Source organism: Pleurodeles waltl, chromosome 6, assembly GCF_031143425.1.
Source record: "Pleurodeles waltl isolate 20211129_DDA chromosome 6, aPleWal1.hap1.20221129, whole genome shotgun sequence".
Taxonomy (NCBI): Eukaryota; Metazoa; Chordata; class Amphibia; order Caudata; family Salamandridae; genus Pleurodeles; species Pleurodeles waltl.
The window spans coordinates 1,446,929,628-1,446,951,207 of NC_090445.1; the positions used below are offsets into that span (position 1 = coordinate 1,446,929,628).

At 44.5% G+C, this 21,580-nt stretch overlaps 1 protein-coding gene across 5 annotated transcripts in view; it reads right to left on the reverse strand.

The window, feature by feature from the left end:
- Positions 1 to 274: 274 nt before the first annotated feature.
- Positions 275 to 21,580, reverse strand: part of MAPK8 (mitogen-activated protein kinase 8) — a 410,861-nt gene continuing 389,555 nt past the window's right edge. For 3 of the 5 annotated variants that reach the window (XM_069240890.1, XM_069240891.1, XM_069240894.1), the window contains one exon: positions 275 to 2,475. In XM_069240890.1, coding sequence (XP_069096991.1) covers positions 2,333 to 2,475 — 143 coding nt within the window. In that variant the 3' untranslated portion in view covers positions 275 to 2,332. Of the gene's footprint in view, positions 2,481 to 21,580 lie in introns of all 5 variants that reach the window. The other 2 variants (XM_069240892.1, XM_069240893.1) reach the window with 1 other exon arrangement.

Below are 21,580 nucleotides of genomic sequence, written 5' to 3' on the forward strand. Positions count from 1 at the left end.
TGGCCTTGGTTTCACAAATGGTAGTCTAGTAACAATGCATGTCTCCTAGATTAAAAATTCATCAATAGTTTGAATGTGCTTGTTTTCTGAGAATGGGTCGCTTAAACACTGTTAAGGCTGGGGCTGCTGACTCATCCATTAAGGTTTCTCCATAACAGGTTGTGTGAGATGTGGTGTGTCACGGATTGTTTCGTGATGCAAAATAGAAATACCACACTCTTGTGCTATTAAAGTAAGAATCCTCACAATATATTATCCACACAGAAAGCAAACAAAGAGTTGGGAAGTAACCAATTTATTGACTTTGTAGTGTATTTTCTATGAGTCCCCTGATTCTACATAATATTTGATCTATGTCACATCCCTTCCCAATACAGACTGGTTCCCGTGCTGGAGAGCTGAATGTCCTTACGTGCATGTTTTGTTTCATTTCAGCCTTATTACAGTTAAGATCGTTAAGACTTCAGCACTGTAGGAATCTAGCACACTGATTATTTGTAGGCCAACTCAGTTAAGGGAGGTTTTATTTCCCTATTGCACTTTTTATTGTTTAAAAAACGCTTGCACTTATGATGACTGCAAACTCATAGGATAGGGGGCATAGAGAAGCTAAAAGGAGAAACGATTTAACAAATCCTGCACTAATCGAGTTACAAAAAGCAATTCTGAAGGGTGATCCAAGGCTTTCTCAAAACTTTCAAAGGCTACAACTCTCTCCAAAAACCAATCCGAACAGCACAAATTGAGGCGTCGCCCCAAATATGTGCATTACAAATCAGTGCAAATGATAACATAACACCCTTCAATCTCAATGCAGCCTTAAACCCAATTAGCAGTCACAGCTCACACCAATTAGCAAACAATGCCACATATCTCACACTGTAGCTTACACTAGTGCTACAGGGTTTAAAGCTAACGGACCTGTTCCATCTCTCAGCTCGCTACATTCAGCAGTGATTTCAGTTCCAATCAAAGGAAGAAGAAGGAAAAAAAAAAAAAAAAAAGAAAAAAAAAACATTCACACAAACGACCAGTCACCACAGTTTAGTCTGGACCGCACACAAGCGCTGCAGGTTTCACTTCACGTTTCTCAGCACATGCAAATATTTACATATGACAAAATCCTTCAACACCCACAGCATTTCCCCACTATCAAAATCCATTCGCAGAGCACTTGCTTCAGCTTTCCTAAAGTATTCAGTGATAATAGAGTCGAAAAGCAAAATCCGATCTTCGGAAAAAAATGAACGATTCCTTGAATAATTAATGATTGCAACCGATTCACGAATATAAATGCACCAACTTAACACATACTGCAGCTTTCCCTGAATAGTCAATGATTGCAGCTGCATTTGATGATAAAGAACCGAAAATGTCAATAAAAATCAATGCAGCTTTCCTTGGATTTTCATCATTATCAACTTTCATTAAAATCCACCACTTGTAAAGTCACATACATAACATGATCTAACGCTCAAGCCGTGAGTCTTCAAACCTGCCAAGGTAAATGGGCGATAACTGCCTGGAAAAGAATAAAACATCTCAACAAATACCAGTTTGGTGAACAGAGGCATCATGAGGTAATGTGACACGTACAAGGTCAGAAAGTCTGAGATCTGATTTCCCCTCAGTGCTGTATTCTAACCATGCGCCTCCACATTAGTTCGGCAGCACCATTTCTGATGTAGTTTTTAATGGTCTAGCAGACAGGGCCTCAACTTTACTTTTAGCCCTGAGTGATGGATGAGTTGTTAAAACAGTGCATGTCCCAGGCTCCAGTTACTGCCATGTGCTGTGGTTTAGGCGACTAAGAATGCTCATTCGACAGAGCTAACCAGGACAATCCAGCAGAGAACGTGGAGGGAAAACACGATCAAACCACTGGCAATACATTCGAAGAAACAAAAAAACTATACAAATCTTAAATAATTCACATCATGGTAAAAAGACGGCACATTTAAAGTCTCTTTGATAAAAAGAATTCGCACAAATTCGGTGAAAAAAAAAAGTGCGGTTCAAACCGCGAAGTAAAAAAAAAAAAAGAGCGAATTTAAACTGTGATAAAATTGTCAGTGACATCTGAAGGAAATTCGAGGCAGTCCTCAATTATTACAATACAATACATATCTCATGGCTGCTCACACAGGACTGCTTCATATGACAGCACTAGAAAATTAAACCCACTATAATGTAAAAGGAATCCTACAATTCTTTATAATATACAATAAAAAGAACTCCCCATCATCTTAAATTTGTTTATCCAAGATTAAACTGGCAGATCCTGTATGAACCCCTCACCCTACCCCTAACCCTAACCCGCCCTCACCCAAAGTCATCTGCAGCAGCCCAAAGAGCCGGCAGAAGTTTCTAGGCTGCTGTCTGTGTCGGAGGGCAACGTTGGGTCTGTGGACATGGAGGAGACCTCAGCTGAAGACGAAGAGGATGGGTTCTGAGAGCCATTGGTCACTGCCGCACCTGTGCTATGAGAAACAAAAGAGCAAGTCACTTGTAAGTACAGTCCTGGGGAAACCCTCACAGCTCATTTACACTCTTGAGATCACACAGCGAACTCGCACCAAAGACTACCCAAATGCCTGGCATTGGTTTAGTGTAAAACTACCACAGACAGTTTAGCTAAAAGTTGGCATCATAAAGAAAGTGAGCAAGGCGGCAATATGTAATTTACCTTAAACAATGAGACCGGAGAAAATACAAAGGTGTGACAGCATTAGAATATACAGATTTAAACTTGGTCATGTAGTTGGAGACACTAAAGAGGACAAAGGGTAGAATAATACTAAGGATAAGCAAATGGGGAGCAAGATAATCTAGTACAGTGCATCAAGGCAAGCAGGGAAGATTAATTATACAACAGGAAGCACTGAGGATATTAAAAAGGGAATCAAAGTGAGGCAGCTTGTAGATATAAACGACCAGCTGAAACTGGGTCAAATTCACCCAGCTTGGAGCAACACTGAAGCAGTTAAACGAAATAAAAGTCTATATTCACTCTGTGTACTTAATTGTATGAAGAGGCAGGTGTGGGGCTCATCATTAAAACCTGAAAAGCTAACTTGTGTACCCCTATCATATTTCATTTAAAATCACATTTCCTTAAAAAAAAAAAAGGAATACAGTTCTCAGAATCAACATGCCCAAGTCAAGGACCCCAATGAGTTATGTTGCTAGATTCTAAAAGAAGTTGTTCAAGGTGAAACACATTTGTACTGTCTAAATTGGAATACCTCCTTCTTTGGACTCCTTAGTAACGGCAAATGCAGAGTTGGTGAAGACACAAGGAAGTGGGCCCTATGCGGATGCCAAACCTATTAAGACCTCTGACAGCTAGAACCACCATCACCAAGAGAATTTCCTTAATCTATCAAAAGCTCCCTCATCCAGTATTCGTTTTCATAAACAGAATCATCAAGATGAAGTCTTGAGCTGGAGTATGCTACTTAGCCTGTGTTTGTAGTGTGTAGTGCCGTAGATTCACATGCTCTGCATATACTTGTGCCATCTAATGTTAGTGTCAGATGTTTGCAGCTTGTTTTTCTTCAAAGAAAACTTTCAAGTCACAAGGTACAGTGACTTCGCACTTAGTTGGCAATGAACATGTGTTTTCCACATAGCAGGTGGGCGTAGAGAAGGAGTGCTGGAAAGGAAAGGGTAGGGGCCATGAAAGAAGTTATAAAGAATTTAAGTGAAAGAATGTACAACTGCAGCAACCAAAGGCTTTGGGGGCTGGCAGGGGATCTGCATGTAAATCTAAAATAATACACTTTAGGAATATATGCTTACATGGTACGTACCATAATCAGTTTGTGCGGCTGTAGGTACACATGTGCTGCAGAGACTGGAAAACAGTCAGTGGAAGTTGCAGCATCCTGAAAGAATTCTAACAGCTTTGTCAACTCTTGCTTATTGGTGTGGTAAGACAGCCACATACAAGTATTTGGTAAATGTGAGTGGAGTGGAATATGAAGTTTCCTCACACATCAGCTAAGGGTAATTTTCAAAGGTAAGCCAGAGTGGCTCTATTTTTGTGAGTGGGATAAGGCCTGGGCAAAGGAGTCACATTTCTTTTAGTCCTAATGTGTCATGTCTGAATACGTTTGACAATCCATCTGGATATGCTCGCTTTAAATCGTGCCCTTGGGTGGTTTGACAAAAACAACAAAAAGGTACTAGGTTTTACGAAAGGGCTTGGTCCTATCGATGTAATATATCAGGGCACACTGGGCATCAAGGGTGTGCAGGTCCCTTCTACTCCACCAAGTCTAGCTGAGGGAAAAATATCAGGAGCGTTTTTGAGATGGAGGGGCAATACCACCTTGGGAAGGAATTTGGGGTTGGATCTGAGGACAATTCTGTTATTATGAACTTGAAACAGGGCTCTACCAGGGTGAGGGTCTGCAATTTGCTAATGCGCCTGAAGGGTGTAACAGCAACAAGGAAAGCAACCTTCCAGGAAAAGAACTGTATGGACACAAGTGTAGGGAGAAATGAGGACCCATGAGTCTGGTAGGGACAACAAGTAAGGTTCAATACAGGAGTTGGGGGGGGGGGGGGGGGGTGGGGGTGGGGGGGGAAGGGTACCCTGGATGGAATAACCAGATTAAGTCCTTCTATGAAAGCTTTGATGACAGGGGTCTCGAATGTTTGCCTGTTCTGAATGTATGCTACAATAGCGGCTAAGTGAAGCTGGATGGAAGTGTAAGCTAGACCTAATTTCAGGAAATGAAGGTAGCCAACAATGTTCCAGAAGTGCAGGTTTAAACAGGTCTATGTGCTTAGAAATTCAGTAATGGACACACCTTTTCAACTTGGCAGCGTAGAAGGCCAGAGTAGTGGGTTGTTGTACTTCTCTGAGCAAAGATGTACACTTTTGGGAAGGGAGGGTAAGATAGTGAAATTCTAAGACCTCAGGAGCCAGATTGCTAGAATGGGTTGTCTACCGTCTTTCAAGGTTACCGATACATATTTCCCAAAAACAAACAGCTCTTCTCAATTAATGTAGAATAAGCCGAAAAATAAATGGCATGCAAAGCTTAACTTCTACATATCCACTGAAGGATTTTTTTTTGGTTCCATATAGAGGAGATAGAAAACCCTTTAGTTCATTTTCTCACTCTTCATGGTTAAGTACTTCCTGCGCCTGCGAGCGTTCACGCTTGTACGCCGGGATGTTCTCTTCATTTACCTGATTCAGGCGCATGCACCTCCTTGACGCAGCTAACACTCGGCTGATGATACATTGTATCCATGGAAGGTAGGGCTTTGCATGCTGCTGTGGGGGGATGATGTTTTTTTCAAACAAGTTTGGAACTGATTACCCAAAGGTAGGGATTTAGCTTGATGACTTTAGATTTCAGCTTCTTCTACATTCATTGACGAGAGCCTTTTGTTTTTGAGAAATATGTATCGGTTACCTTGAAAGGCAATGAACGCCCTGCGAAGGATGCAATGTATCCATGAGGTAAGCTTTGTATGCTGCTGCCACAGTTGTCTTTTTTCTAAAATAAGATTTGATATAGACTCTCTGAAATAAGGGCCCGGTATGATACTATCGCCTTACATTCACAGCTCATTCTGCATTCTACTTGAAGAGCTTACCATTTTTTTTTTTTTACTATATATGCCATGAGCCAGGACCCTAAATTTAGACCGTTGGTACTACTCGGCAGGGTTGGGTAGTAACATGATTTTTTTTTTTTGCAAGTTATGGATGCCTAGAGATGGAAAATATGTGATAGCAAGTTATCACTCTTTGCCTTTTGTCTGTTATTATTGGATTAGCAACCATATAAAAAAAAAAAAATGGCTTTCATAGTTTGGATAAACAGCACACAAATTCATCATAATATGTTGAGAAATAAATCTAATTCCAGCAGATTGGTAAATTCAATATATCTTAAAAATAATGATGATTATTACTTGTAGAAACAATATAGTCCTTACAATAACAATAAAACATCATTGTATTCCTCATTTATTGATGTAGATTATGAGCATATTTTTCACTCACAATTTCAAATATAGTTGTCACATATTACATAAGAAATGTAGGTCATTAGTGAACATAAACAATTTTATCATTCACAATAATCTTCGTCATCATCTTCTCCTAAATAGGTGTCATCATTCTCTGCGTCTGATTTTCACAGGTGGGAAGTCTGCACGTCCATGCACTTGAGGTCAGTTAAACAGCAAACATGTTGGCAGTTTGCAGTTCCTATTGCAGCTGCAAGCTAGTGGTTGGTTCTCACAGTCTGAGGTGCTGGCTGCCCCTCCATCCACCCCACTACCAACTGCTCTGCTGCCTCGTGTTTTTCCAACTTCTACGCACTGCCAATTGAACTAGAAATCTGTGGATCATTCAGATGACATCTCTTGCTTATAGTGGCTTGATAATTTGCACATCCAGCGTGTTTTTTCAGATAGTCCCTGCAAGGTGGAAGTTGGTGACAGTCTATCTCACCCTTCTTTGCGCAGAATAGGTGATGCATCAAGTCACTGACATGATGAACTGAAGATTTTGAAACATACAGCAAACACAAGAATTCTTCTAATTTGTCTATTAGTTCCTCAGAGATCCCACTTGTCTCAGAGCTATAAAAATGTTTCCTGCGTATGTCTTTTGGCAGACAGGATTTTGAATGCATTTACGCTTCCCGCAAATGCACTTACTGTGTCACATTTGGCAAACGTATGGAGACCTATCATAGCCCGACAAACATTTTCACCAAGAGTTGAAGCTATTTTCCCAATGTCTAGGACTTGCATGCGTATTATAGTATCACATTTTAGAAACAATTTAGCCATGATTCTGTCATGGAATCCCAACACACTGGTATCAACTGAGCTTATCATTACTGCCTCAAAACCCTCATTAGCAGCGTGTGCAGCATGCAGCAATAAACAACCATCTGGTATTTCGTGTGTTTACTGTTGAGCTCAGGCAGTTTGTGGCTGCCTTCAGATGTGATTTTGAAGCATTTATCTTCACAGTTCATGAGCAGTGTATCACTCCCAAGTTTAACATCAATTCTTTGACTCCTATTTCCTTCCTGCAAAGCAATGGAAAAGACAGACATAACCACCTCACCAAAGTTTGATTCCTCTCTTTTTACTCTCTGAACAAGAAGCATACCAACAATCAGTGTGGCTGAATTTCCAAGTATTTCCTCAGCAAGGTTAAAGTTTTTCTGCAAGTATGTTGAGGGTTTTCCCCCAAACCCACAGGAAACTTTGTAATAAAAAATAAAAAAAAAAGACTGCTCAAGACCCAAGCAAGACTGGAAGGAACAGAAGGTGGATCCTGACAGAATAGGACCTGCAAATGAAGGGGACCAAGTCCAGTTCGAGTTGGAGTGTCCAGTTGGGGCAGGAGCCACTACCCACCCTTCTGGAGATACAGTACCAGGTGGACAGTGAAGACCAGGAGCAGCACAGGAGAAGAGTTCCAGGAGTGTTGCAGTCCATGCCCCACGTCGGAAGAAGAGTTGCAGACAGTCAGTGGTGTGGAAGAACCACCAACAAGCCTTGGCAAAGGCAAGAGTGGCAGATGAAGAGTTGCAGAGCTGCTGGGGACCAGAAAGGTCCGGGGAGACTCAAACCAAGAAGAAGGGTCCCAGGTGAACCTCAGCAGCAAGGATACTCGGAAGACAAGGATTCAGCCCTCACAGGCATTAGGTACAGGAGTCGCAGTGAGGCCCACTCAGCACACCTGGAGAGGAGGTCCAAGTCGCTGGAGCAGCAAACAGGAGACTGTGCTTTGCAAGGAAGAGTGCTGGAGTTTGGGGCTACACAGAGACTAAACAGGCCTAGGAAGAAGAGGCAACAAGCCTTGGTAGCTGTAAGAGTCATAGTGCAGAGGGGTACTGTCCTGCAAGAAAAGGCAATGGCTTACCGCCTCCTAAGTTGGACAGCTGGTAGAGAGGACCAAGGGGACCACTTCACACCACCACCTGTGATGCAGGATCCACACAGTTCCAGACGAGGGAGGATCCATGGAGGCAGTCGTCGTTGCAGCTGGTGCCTGCGGATGCAGTGGAGTAACTCCTTCACTTCAAGGGAGATTCCTTCTTGCTTCTTCTGCAGGCTGAAGACTCGTTGCCCTCAGAGGATGGACAGCAAGGAAAATGTTGCAGTTGCTGAAAGGAGCCAGAGGAACAATATTGCAAGACGGAGTCATCTCTATAGTTTCAGATTGTCGGTTTCTGGAGGGTCCAGTTGCAGTCCCAGTAGCCAGAAGATGAAGTAAACGATGCAGAGGAGCCCTTCTGGAATTTTGCAAATTGAATTTGAGGACCTACCCAAAAGTGAGACACTAAATAACCCAGGAAGGGGGATTGGTCACCTAGCAGGGTGACCACATATCAGGAGGGGGCTGTGACGTCACCTGCCTGATCTGGCCACTCAGATGCTCGCAGTGGCCTCTGCCCACCTTGGATTCAAGATGGCAGAATCAAGTGACCAAGTGGAGTAGCTCTGGGCACCTGCCCTGGGGTGGTCACTCCCCTCTCCATTTTTCACTTTTATGTCAGAGCAGGTATTAACCGGTTTATACAAGGACGGCACCATATGTGCCCTTCAAAGCATATCGGTGGCTTTGGGAGGCAACCCCTCCCAACCCATGTAACACCTATTTCCAAAGGGAGAGTGTGTTGCCTCCCACTCCCAAAGGAAATCCTTTGTTCTGACTTCCTGGGCTTGAGCTGGTCAAGCAGCAGGAGGGCAGAAACCTGTCTGTAGGATGGCAGAAGCACAGGCGGCCCGGGAAAACCCTGTAAACTTGTAGGAGCAAAGCTGGGGGTCCTCTAAGGATCCCCCGAGTGCATGGAATCATACAACCAATACTGACAACAGTATTGGGGTATGATTCCGACATGTTGATACCAAACATGCCCAGGTTCGGAGTTACCATTATGTAACTGGACACAGGCAGGCTCATACAGGGGTGCCTTCACACACAGGTAGTTGCACCCTGCCGTCTGGGCTAGGAGGGCCTGCCATAGGGGTGACTTGCAGTGACCTGGTGTAGTGACCAGCAGTGAAAGGGTGCATGCACCTTTTCACGCAGGCTGCAATGGCAGGCCAGCACAATTTTTCATGGGCTCCTATGGGTTGCATAATACATGCAGCAGCCCATGGGGAACCGCTGGTGCCCCAATGCCCTGGGTACCCACCATATACTGGGGGCACCAGTTTTCCAATTGTGGGGTGTACTAAGTCAAGAACAACCAAATTTAGAGGGAGAGAGCACAGTCAAAAGGGTCCTGGTTAGCAGGATCCCAGTTAATACAATCCAAACACACTGACAGCAGATACAAATTGGGGTTAACCATACCAAAAAGAGGGAACTTTACTTCAAGATCCACATGCAACAATGGCATGCCAAAGATGTTCCAGGAATAAATCCCAGAGCTGTTTTACGTTGGCAAAGACAGCATTCTGCAAGAGGTCATCTCATCTCAGTTGGCATAGGTCTTTTGCAAAGTTGTTAACTTCCTCAATGAAGGAGTAGACTATCTGAAAAACAAGTTACATACCTTCTGTAATGATTTCTCTGGTAGAGACATATTCTAGTTGCGGATTCCTTACCTTAGAATGTCCCCCAGGCGTCAGACTGGACCCAGTGATTTTTCTTCAAGCAGTACCCTTGCCTTTCGTCAGGTGGCATGGCTTGACTCTGTGCTCGTCAAAGGCATTTTGGTCACCCTGATGATGGTGCAGTTGTACTGAAGCGCCACCCCGGTGCGATGATGTCCGTTTCTTTTCACGACTTTCCACGCTGGTAGCGCAGCGCCATAAATAACACTGAAATTGGTGCAGCAGAGCTAGGGTCCTGAAAGGGAAATTCCTGTCCCTAGAAATCAGTTTGAAAGCGGGGAGGACGGGAGGGTCGGTAAGGAATCTGCAACTAGAATAAGTCTCTAACAGATCAATCGTTACTGAAGGTAAGTTACTTGTTCATCTGATAGAGACTTCTAGTTGCAGATTCCTTAACTCAGAATAGATACCCAAGCAATAGCATCCCCGGCGGTAGGCTTCAAACCGAGATCATGTTAAAAAGTCCTGTAGGACCGAACAACCAAAGTAGTTTTCTCTGCAAACCTGACTGACAAGGCAGTAATGTTTTGTGAGCGTGTGCAGAGATGCCCACGTTGCTGCCTGGCAGATATCCAGGATAGGAACTCTGCGTGCTAATGCTGTGGTAGCAGCAGTTACTCTGGTTGAGTGGGCATGCAAACCCTCAGGAGAGATGCTTCTTTGCCAGAGCGACAAACAATTTTGATGCAGAGCAATACCCATCGTGAGATGGTAAGCTTCTGCACCGCCTTCCCTTTCTTTGCTCCCACATATCCAACAAAGAGTTCATCATCCACCCAGAAATCTCTAGTACGATAGAGGTAGAATGCAAACACTCTTTTTGGATGCCTCTTCATGAAAGGGATGTGGGGGTGCTAAAAACTAGGCAAAGTGATGGATTGACCCAAGTGAAAAGGGGTAACAACCTTAGAAAGGAAAGAGGCCCTTGTACGAAGCACCACTTTGTCAGGGTGGACAGACAAAAACGGTGGCTTGGAAGAAAGAGCTTGAAGCTCACTCACTGTGTGAGCAGAGGTGATGGCAATAAGAAAAACAGTCTTGATGGTTAAGAGCTGCAAAGGAAAATTGTGCATCAGCTCAAAAGGGGCACACATTAGGTAATTCAGGACCAGGTTCAAGTCCCATTGGAGCATAATGAACAGGGTCAGAGGAAATAAATGGGTAAGTCCCTTAAGGAACCTTCCAACAATGGGAGATTTGAATAAGGAAGGTTGAAAAGCAGGGATGGGCGATAAATAACCTTTAAGTGTGCCCAAACCAGAGCCCTGCTGGACCAAAGAGGAAGAACAAGAGAACCTCAGAGGTAGGTGTAAAAAGGGAGGTCAATAGACTTGTTGGTACACCATGCCACAAATGTATGCCAATAACAGGCGTATACAGTTTTGGTACATGGACTACTGGCTGACAAGATAATATCACAGACTTCGGACGGAAGGTCGAAAGCCGTCAAATGTCGTCGCTCAATCTCCACGCATGTCGGTGAGGACTGGACAGGCTCAGGTGGAAAACCGTCCCCTGCTGATGTGACAGAAGACCCTCCCGAAGGGGCAGTCTGATCGGAGGATTCGTAGCCATGCTCCGTAGCTCTGGATACCAGACTCTTCGTGCGCAGTCCAGAGCAACAAGTATTACTTGGGGCCAGGCATTCTTGATCTTCTTCAGAACTCTGGACAGAAGTGAAATTGGCAGAAAGGCGTATAGGAAGCCTGAGTTCCACCGGAGACTAAAAGCGTCAAAGAGCGAGTGCTGCATTGGAAACTCCAATGCGCTAAACAGCTGATATTGCGCGTTTTCTGCGGAGGCGAAAAGATCTAACCAAAGCTCTCCCCACTGATGAGACCTTGTTTCACCTCTGGATGGAGATGCCATTTGTGATCGACTGCTGAGATAATCTGCTCTGGTGTTCATAGAGCCCGCCAGATGTTGAACAACCAGGGTGATGTCCTGATGTTACAGCCACGTCCAGAGGTGCGGAGCCTCTTGACAAAGGGTCCACAATCCCACTCCACCCTGCTTGTTGCAGTACCACATGGCGGTAGTGTTGTCCGTGAACACCTGCACCACTTTCCCTTTCAGAGAGGGAAGGAATGCTTTCAATGCAAGCTTGGTCGCCCGGAGCTCCAAAAGATTGATGTGGAGTCTGGATCCACCTGAGACCAGAGACCTCTGATCTCCGCCTCTCCCATGTGGCTGCCCCATCCAAGGAGTGACACTTCTGTCACTACTGTGATATCTGGTTGGGGAAGGGATCTGCATCAGACCCAATCGCAATTCGAAAGCCACCACTGCAGGTCTTTCGCAGTTCCCTCCAAGATCTGGACCATGTCGGAGAGATTTCCCTGATGCTACATCCGTTGGAACTTTAGGTCGCACTGCAGAGCCTGCATATGCCATCTAGCATGTGTTACCAGCAGGATGTAGGAGGCTATGAGGCCCAGCGGCCTCAGAGTCATTCTCACCAAAATCCACATTAGAGGCTGAAACATCGTAATTATAGCCTGAATATCCAGGACTCGCTTTTCGGGAGGATAAAACTGCATTGTGTCCAGAACACCTCAGATAAAAGGGAGTGTCCCTGAGGGAGGGAGGTATGACTTCGGCACGTTTATAGTGAACTCCAGCAAATACAGAAGGTTGGCTGTAGTCTGAATATGGGAGATGACTTTCTGGGGCGTGTTCGCCTTGGTTGGGAAAGACTGAAACCCCTAACCTGTACAGATGAGCTGCAACCACCTCCATCACTCTTGCGAACACCCGAGGGGCACTGGTAAGGCCAAATGTGAGCACAGTAAAGTGTTTGTGACCTACCACAAATCGCAAGTAGCGCCTATGGGCAGACAAGATGGATATATGGAAGTAAGCGTCCTGCAAGCCCAACACTACCATCCAGTCTACTAGGCCCAAGGCAGACAGGACCTGTGCTTTTTAACTTCTTCTTGAGGAAGAGATTGAGGACCTGAAGGTCTAGGATAGGACATAAGCCCTTATCCTTTTTGGGCACCAGAAAATAGCAGTCACAACCTACTTCTGGCACAGGGACCCTCTTTATAGCTCCCTTGGCCAAGAGAGCAGCAACTTCCTTGTGGAGAAGTTACAGGTGATGCTCCGGTAAGCGGCTGTAGGATGGAGGCATGGCCGGAGGGGCAGTCTTGAAGGGGAGGGAGTAGCTCCCTCGGACGATCTGCAAAACCCACCTGTACATTGTGATGGAATCGAAGTGGGGCAGGTGATGGCAAATTCGGCCTCCGGCTTGTCTGAGATGGGGGGGCGGATCAGGAAGGCTTGGAGGCTGCTGCAGGGGCAGGGTGGACTGGGCAGACCTCTGGTTCTCTGTCCCACGAGCCCTTGGAGTTCTGCATCCACGGCCGCACAGTGGATGCGGAAGCATGTGCAGCTCTGTGGCTGGCAGGGTAAGGATGCGACAGGGAGCCACTTCCGTCACCACAAAAGGGGCGAAAAGCAGACTGTGGCGGGAGACGGGGACTCCTTGAACCTCTCGAGGACCGAGTCCGCTTTGTCTCCGAAGAGACGGGTGCCATCGAAGGTCATGTCCACGAGAGACTCTGGACATCCCCCCAAAAATCAGGCATGGTGCCTCAAGGCTACAGTAGAAGGAATCGATTTGCCCAATGAGTCGGGCCTGTCCAGCCCACAACGAATTGTGAACTTGGCCTCAACCCTCCCATGAGCAATGGCTTGGGAGATGGTGGCCCGGGCTTCGGCCGGGACCTGCGGCGTGACGGTATCCCACAGTGAATAGGTGTATCAGCCCAAAAGGCATGCGGTGTTCACAGACTGCAATGCCAGACTGGAGGACGAAAAGATCTTCTTCTCCAGTTGGTCCAGTCTTTGATTCCCTATAAGGGGGAGCGGATGGGAATGCACCAGATGATGAGAAAGCCTGGATGACAAGGCTCGCAGGTGTGAGGTGTTGGGACAGGAATTTAGTGCAGTTCGGGGCCGGGCGATGGCAGGGGGCGATTGTCCTATTCACAGGAGCATCTATGCTGGGTCTGGACCAAGTACCGAGAAGGACATCAGTGAGGGCTTCATTAAATAGAAGGTGAGGCTCTGAAGTAGAAGCCCCAGGCTGAAGAAACTGTCAGGAGGTTAATCCTGACTGCCCCCATGAGAAGCTCAAGACCAAGGACCTGAGCCACCCTACTTACCACCATGGTGAAAGACGCTCCCTCCACCGTAGCAACAGTAGGAGGAGCAGGCATGCTAACTTCAGGAGAAGTATCCAGACCACTGGCTTCACCCAATTCCTGTGCCCAGTCCAAGTCAGGGTTTTCTACCTGGTATTAGAAAAGGTCCTGCACCCCCTCCAATCCTTCCTTATATTCATATCCATGATAATAAGGGTCTGAATCCAACCTGGGGCGAGTAGGCCCTTATGAAGTCTGAAGCTGCGTCTATTGACGCCGTTCCGCCTCCAGGTCGTCAGGGATCAGGATTGGGTCAACGTCAATTATGGGCCCAATTGGTATCAGGAACATCAACGTCTTAGACGGCGCTGGAGGGAGGTCGCAATGGTATGACTGGCATCAGTACAGATCCGAGAACTGAGCCGGAGGGGCGCTCGGAAGCTGGGGCCACCGGCGCAGAACCTGAAGGGCACTCATCTGCTTTCCAAGGCCCCAAAGGCGTTGCAGGGGCTTCAATCTGCCCAAAAATTAGAAGCATGGCCTCATAAAACTTCATAAGGTGGGTAGAGGTGGCTCAGATTCCTGGAAACTTGGGGAGGTGCGGAGCAGACCCAGAAGTAGGCTCCATGGATGGAGGCCTTGAGCGCAGACACTCCCATTGGCAGGTGTGACTTAATATTCTCCTGACCTGAATGTCCAGACAATTTTGAATGGGATGAGGACGAGTGGCGATGACCCTGCGAGTGGTCTCAAGACCTTCCCCTCGAACAAGACTGGGTGCGACGAGAGTCACACTCCGGACTGCTCTAAGCTTTAGGGACCGCTCCCTCAAAACCTATGGGTTCATGGCATGGCACTCGGCGCACGACTTTGGGTCGTGGTCCAGACACCACAAACAGACCAGGTGTGGGTGCGTCACCAACATCATGCAGTGACAGGCATTGCAAGGCTTGAAGCCAGTCGTACAAGACCTCACCTGGTACACCAAAACATCCAAAAAGCAGTCATATTTGTCAAAAAATTGACCAGAGTTGCTCTTTTCAGGATCTGTAGATGGCGCGGAAAGGAAAGAACTAACGTCAGCGCTCTGGGGGTGGCGCTTAAGTATGACTGCAATGTCATCATGGTGACCACGAGGCCTACGAAGAACATGGAGTAAACTGATGCCACCTGACAGCGAGTAAGGGTGCTGCTCGAAGAAAGATCTTCATATCCAGTCTGACGCCTAAGGGAAATTCTAAGGTAAGGAATCTGCACCTAGAAGGCTAACAGATTGTTCTCTGTGTAATTCTTCTCCACCCAGGTGATAAATTCCAACCAAGCCAGTCTCAACATACCTTCATACATAACTGCACTATTGTACATACAAGCTTCTAGTACTGATGATATTGATCCTTCTGCTTTTGTGTCTGCTTCAATGCAAAGATCGCGAAGGCCAGCATCTTGAAAGCGTTTTACGAGAATGGACATGACATAGCAATTGGTGTGAAACATGCCCATTTGAAGAATGATTCCGTTGTGTGTTGCCCTATGCTTCTACACAATCTCAACTGCTTTTGCCTAGTGAGATTGATCCATGACTACTACAATTTTCACCAAATGCAGTAATTCCCTTATCAGCTCTGACTGTTTCAAAATTTCAGAAACAGTTGTCAAGTTGCCAAGGCCATTAATGGTGGGCAAGAAGCCAATGGAATCCTGTGATACACTAACTAGTTCTCTAGTACTAATGTTAAATCTTGCCTAACTTGGTATTATCTGTGTTAGGCTCGCTTCTCGTCTTGTAACAACCCAAATTATGTTCTTATTTTGTGCAAGCTTCAATTGGGCAACACACTCCGGGGTGACTCCGATACTTGTCATCAATGGCTTGTGCCCAACTCGCTCACCAGAAACATACATGAACAATTCTTCTGTACTTGTAGTGGTCAATTTTCTCTGCTTTGTTTCTCAATGCTTGGAAGAGAAACAACTTGGGCTGCACAGCTATACTGTTGACTTGAGTTAGCACATTACCAGTAAGAGTCTCTTCCAGCCTATCAATGTTACCCCCATGCTAAATTAGTGAAGGCATGAGGCTGAATGTCGCTGGAAGAACAATTTGTTCACTTAAAGGTGGCAGCAAGTTTCTGAAGACGGAAGGCAGTATAATTTTCTTCCAGTTGTGAGTATGAAATCACATGAGCAAGTCTGTTTAGAATGCAAATGATTTCAACATTGCCTGCCAGTGTCTTTACGGCGTATGGGAGCAACAATTGCTTAGGGGGTTTCTGCTGGCTGTTTGTGACTGCATATATACAGGGAGTGCAGAATTATTAGGCAAATGAGTATTTTGACCACATCATCCTCTTTATGCATGTTGTCTTACTCCAAGCTGTATTGGCTCGAAAGCCTACTACCAATTAAGCATATTAGGTGATGTGCATCTCTGTAATGAGAAGGGGTGTGGTCTAATGACATCAACACCCTATATCAGGTGTGCATAATTATTAGGCAACTTCTTTTCCTTTGGCAAAATGGGTCAAAAGAAGGACTTGACAGGCTCAGAAAAGTCAAAAATAGTGAGATATCTTGCAGAGGGATGCAGCACTCTTAAAATTGCAAAGCTTCTGAAGCGTGATCATCGAACAATCAAGCGTTTCATTCAAAATAGTCAACAGGGTCGCAAGAAGCGTGTGGAAAAACCAAGGCGCAAAATAACTGCCCATGAACTGAGAAAAGTCATGCGTGCAGCTGCCACGATGCCACTTGCCACCAGTTTGGCCATATTTCAGAGCTGCAACATCACTGGAGTGCCCAAAAGCACAAGGTGTGCAATACTCAGAGACATGGCCAAGGTAAGAAAGGCTGAAAGACGACCACCACTGAACAAGACACACAAGCTGAAACGTCAAGACTGGGCCAAGAAATATCTCAAGACTGATTTTTCTAAGGTTTTATGGACTGATGAAATGAGAGTGAGTCTTGATGGGCCAGATGGATGGGCCCGTGGCTGGATTGGTAAAGGGCAGAGAGCTCCAGTCCGACTCAGACGCCAGCAAGGTGGAGGTGGAGTACTGGTTTGGGCTGGTATCATCAAAGATGAGCTTGTGGGGCCTTTTCGGGTTGAGGATGGAGTCAAGCTCAACTCCCAGTCCTACTGCCAGTTCCTGGAAGACACCTTCTTCAAGCAGTGGTACAGGAAGAAGTCTGCATCCTTCAAGAAAAACATGATTTTCATGCAGGACGATGCTCCATCACACGCGTCCAAGTACTCCACAGCGTGGCTGGCAAGAAAGGGTATAAAAGAAGGAAATCTAATGACATGGCCTCCTTGTTCACCTGATCTGAACCCCATTGAGAACCTGTGGTCCATCATCAAATGTGAGATTTACAAGGAGGGAAAACAGTACACCTCTCTGAACAGTGTCTGGGAGGCTGTGGTTGCTGCTGCACGCAATGTTGATGGTGAACAGATCAAAACACTGACAGAATCCATGGATGGCAGGCTTTTGAGTGTCATTGCAAAGAAAGGTGGCTATATTGGTCACTGGTTTGTTTTTGTTTTGTTTCTGAATGTCAGAAATGTATATTTGTGAATGTTGAGATGTTATATTGGTTTCACTGGTAATAATAAATAATTGAAATGGGTATATATTTGTTTTTGGTTAAGTTGCCTAATAATTATGCACAGTAATAGTCACCTGCACACACACATATCCCCCTAACATAGCTAAAACTAAAAACAAACTAAAAACTACTTCCAAAAATATTCAGCTTTGATATTAATGAGTTTTTTGGGTTCATTGAGAACATGGTTGTTGTTCAATAATAAAATTAATCCTCAAAAATACAACTTGCCTAATAATTCTGCACTCCCTGTAATGTCCTGACTGAATGATTGCATAAGTAAGGCAACCTTTTGGACCACTTTATTTTTTTCTGGACCTCCGATAAGAAGTCCTAAAAAAAACTGTTTAAGGTAATCGGGCACTGTAAATGAATCTTTATCAATGTCTGATGAACGAGATGGCCATGATGCTGATGTCAAGTTTGTTGTAATTATTGTTCTTATGTGTGATGACGTTTGATCAATGATCTTGTTCATGTCTGTTGCCTTATCCTTTAAAAATGATAATTCTATTTTCAAACTCTGTTGGTCTCTTACAATGTCCTGTAGTTTGACACTATCAGGTTGGGCCAATAATTTTCCTGGCTTGTCTGGGAATATGTGGAGGCTGTCACCAAACTCAGAGTCGAATTTTGTTCTAATATGCGTGAGAGTTGTCACATGTATTGGCTCTTTGTTAGGAATAATCACAGTTGTAATGTATTGAAATAGTTCATCACATGCTTCATCTCTCATATTTTTGTAGTGATCATCTGTTTGATCATCCTCCTGTGCTTTAAACGTTTTATAGTTTGTATAACAAGATGCATGATAACAGGCTTGTGCAGCCACTATGTCCCTACTACAAACTGCTAAGATCTTTGAATCACAACTAATGGTTGAGCACCCTCGAACCCTTTTTCAAATCTAAGCTCCGTGGCCTTGATTAATTTCTCATATGTTGATGTTCCGTTGTAGCATTTTATCTTTTCACAAATATACATTCTTCAGCATACATGTTTTACTTTAATGATGTCCTTCTGTTTAAATGACTAGTGTGCTCACTTGTTCCAGCATCATCACTGACACACGCACTTCCTGTGGTAAAATACTTGGGAAACCCTGTTTTCCACATTTCTCGCAAAGTCTAACAGTGGAATGCAATTCCTTACTTTTGCTACCTTTAACAAAGTTTTCCATGATGAGTAGTCCTGCGGACTCGTCACCAGAACTCCATGTTGGGCATTTGACCATAAATGAATTATACACTAGGGATGAGAGGGACAGGGTGTGCTTGTTTCAGTCTTCTTCATGATGCTGCATGGTCATTCACCACCAGCTCTTAAAGAAGAAACTAATTTAAACATTTACAATTTTACTTGGTGTACTTAATATAATCATAAGTACTATTATAAGTTTAATCAATTTATATAATCACATTTACTGTAATTGTAGTTTTTAATAATACAATTCGCAATCATAAAAATTATGAAAACATTTCCATTTACATCAAGTTATCATGGGAATGGAATGATAACTCACAAAAGGCAAAGAGTTAGGACTTGCTATCACATATTTTCCATCTCTAGGCTTCCATACCTTGCCAATAAATCATTAGAACCCATCCCCCCCAAGCTGTACCGATAACATGGTTGGATAAAGGCCTAATACATACTGGCTAAATTAAAGTCAATGGTGAGTACACTTTTGCCACTGGCTCTTATACGCAGAGATATTGCCTTTATATGGTAGTGTTTTGCTATATGGTATTTATTTTACAGCCCTATCTACACTGTGAGGAGAGGGGATTTAAGCTTAACCATACTGTTTCTTTGTCATTTTGAGACTCTTTTGGCGAGTGCCTCTTCCAAAATGAGTGCATTGTTAAGGAAGGCGTAGAAAAGAAGGGGAATTTGATTACAATTTTTTCCCCGCTCTGGATGTAATGCCTAGTTTCCTTTACCCACTAGAAGGTTGAATATGTAATCAAGGGATCACTGATTCGATCTTCTTAGGTGACCTATAATGGTCTCAAGGGAGCATTTGACACCATTGAAATTACCACACCAGATGCAACTTTAAATGCTAAATATAGCTTTATGTAGAATGTCCCGCAGTTTTATTGTGCTGATGATGACCAATCGTTAAAGCATTTAATTTCCATTTTTTGCTTGGGTTCAAAATGTCAACAACTTCTCTGAGACCGGGACTGTACCATTACTCACCGGGTGGAATTGATGGATTAATAACCAACCCTCTAATCAACAAGGTTGTAAAAAGGATTCAGATTGATACAAACAGGCTACGTGTGGTGTGCTGGTTCTATTGTTTTTATTTGTAAATATTCACATCTTGTCACTTTGCACGAGCAATTTTATATCACTTTCACATAACGGAGCAACCACTGTTTTCTGGAATTACTCTATATGTCATGGTGTATTGATATATACAACAGTTTTGCATATATATGTGGCTCTTGTGTTGTTTTTCTTCTTTTCCTTTTTTGCCATTAATTATGAGTAACTTATTTGCTCTGAGAAAATTAGTTTCTTTATGTGTAAGCGATTCTTTGTTTCATTCATGTGGGTAACTTTGTTGTTTGTGCTAGAAAATACCCAAGTCCTACAGTTTGTGGGTTACCCCAATATTATGTCGTAACAGCTCATCCATAGAGCATTGACAACAGACTTCGGGCTTGGGAACCTGAATGCAAAAACTTGGCATTTTTATGTTTTGGATGGTGGCATGGTGGATGGAAGTCGATTTTGGCAACCCTACCCCTCCAACGGTGGAAGTATGAGAGAAGGACTTGCAGGTGGAGTCCCTCCTCATGGATTAGCTGCTGCATTACTCTTCCAGGAAGTCTATCCGGTGGTGAAGTGCCCAATGCCAAATACGTTATGCAAGAGCTGACCGGTGCGTTATGCGCCAGTTTGCTTTTGGAGATATTCACTGACAGTCATTGTATTTGTTTTTATCAAACATACTTTGTGCTAAACTGGGTGAAAGAAAGGCTTGAGAGCTAGCTGAAAAGCCAGGAGTGTGAAGTGATTGATTTGGAAGCACCTTTGTTGTAGCAACCACATGGCCTAAATGGTCAGTTGCTGAAGATGAGCTCCTCGGCCCAATAGCAAGGCATCCATGATGATGGTCACCTGCAGAACAGGGTTATGAAGCGCTGTCCCTGCAAGAGATTGTTGCTGTTCCACCACTGCAGAGAGCGATGGGTGCTGGCATATATCAACAATAGATCCTCTTAGTGACTCTTTACATGTGACCATTGTGCTGACTGGCACTGTTAGAGCAGACATGTGCAGTCCGGCATGGGGAACTATGGCTAGGCATGAAACCATCATCCCGAGAAGGCTCATAACAGTTATGACCGTCAGTGGATAATCTGACTGAAAACAAGGCAGTATCTGCTGGAATGTTTGCATTCCCGACTGACTGGGGTAAGTGCTGCTGGTAACTGTATTGAGTATAGCTCCCAGAAAGGACTGTATCTGAAAAGGCTCACAGAGGGACTTGATGATATTTATAGTGCAGCCCAAACTGTGGAGCACGGATATTGTGTGTTGGATGAGAGTGAGAAACTGTCTGCACTCTTGTTCAGCCAGTTGTCAAAGTTGGGTAATATGTGAATGCCACTCCTTGTGAGGAGTATTTTGGGAATACACTGGGGGCAGTAGTGACCCGAATGACAATACTCTGAACTGATAATATGGACTAGTTGCAATGAATGGTAGATCGGCAATTAGTGGGGTGGATAGGTATGAGGAAGTAGGTGTCATTCAGAATGTGTGCACTCATGAACTCACCTTTCAGCAGAGGTATAACTTCCTGCAGAGTGACTACTTGGAAATATTCTGAGAAGATCTATTTGTTGAGGGGCCTGAGGTTGAGTATGAGCCATAGAGACTCGTCCTTTTTAAGAATTAGAAAGTACAGGGAGTACATCCCCTTATCTTGATGCTGCAATGACACTGGATCTATCACTACTTTGAGAATAAGCACCTGGACTTCTTCCAGAAAAAGGCACTGGTGTTCTGCAGAGAGGGTGTATCTGCGGGGTGGAATGTTTGGTGGTGTTCCAATGGATTCTAGGCAGTAGCCATGCTCTATGTTGGAGAGAACCCATTGGTCAAAGGTGACCTCTTCCCAATAAGAAAAAAAATACTGCAGTCTCCCCCAACAGGTGTGGTGTGATTGTGAAAGTATAAGGAAGTCA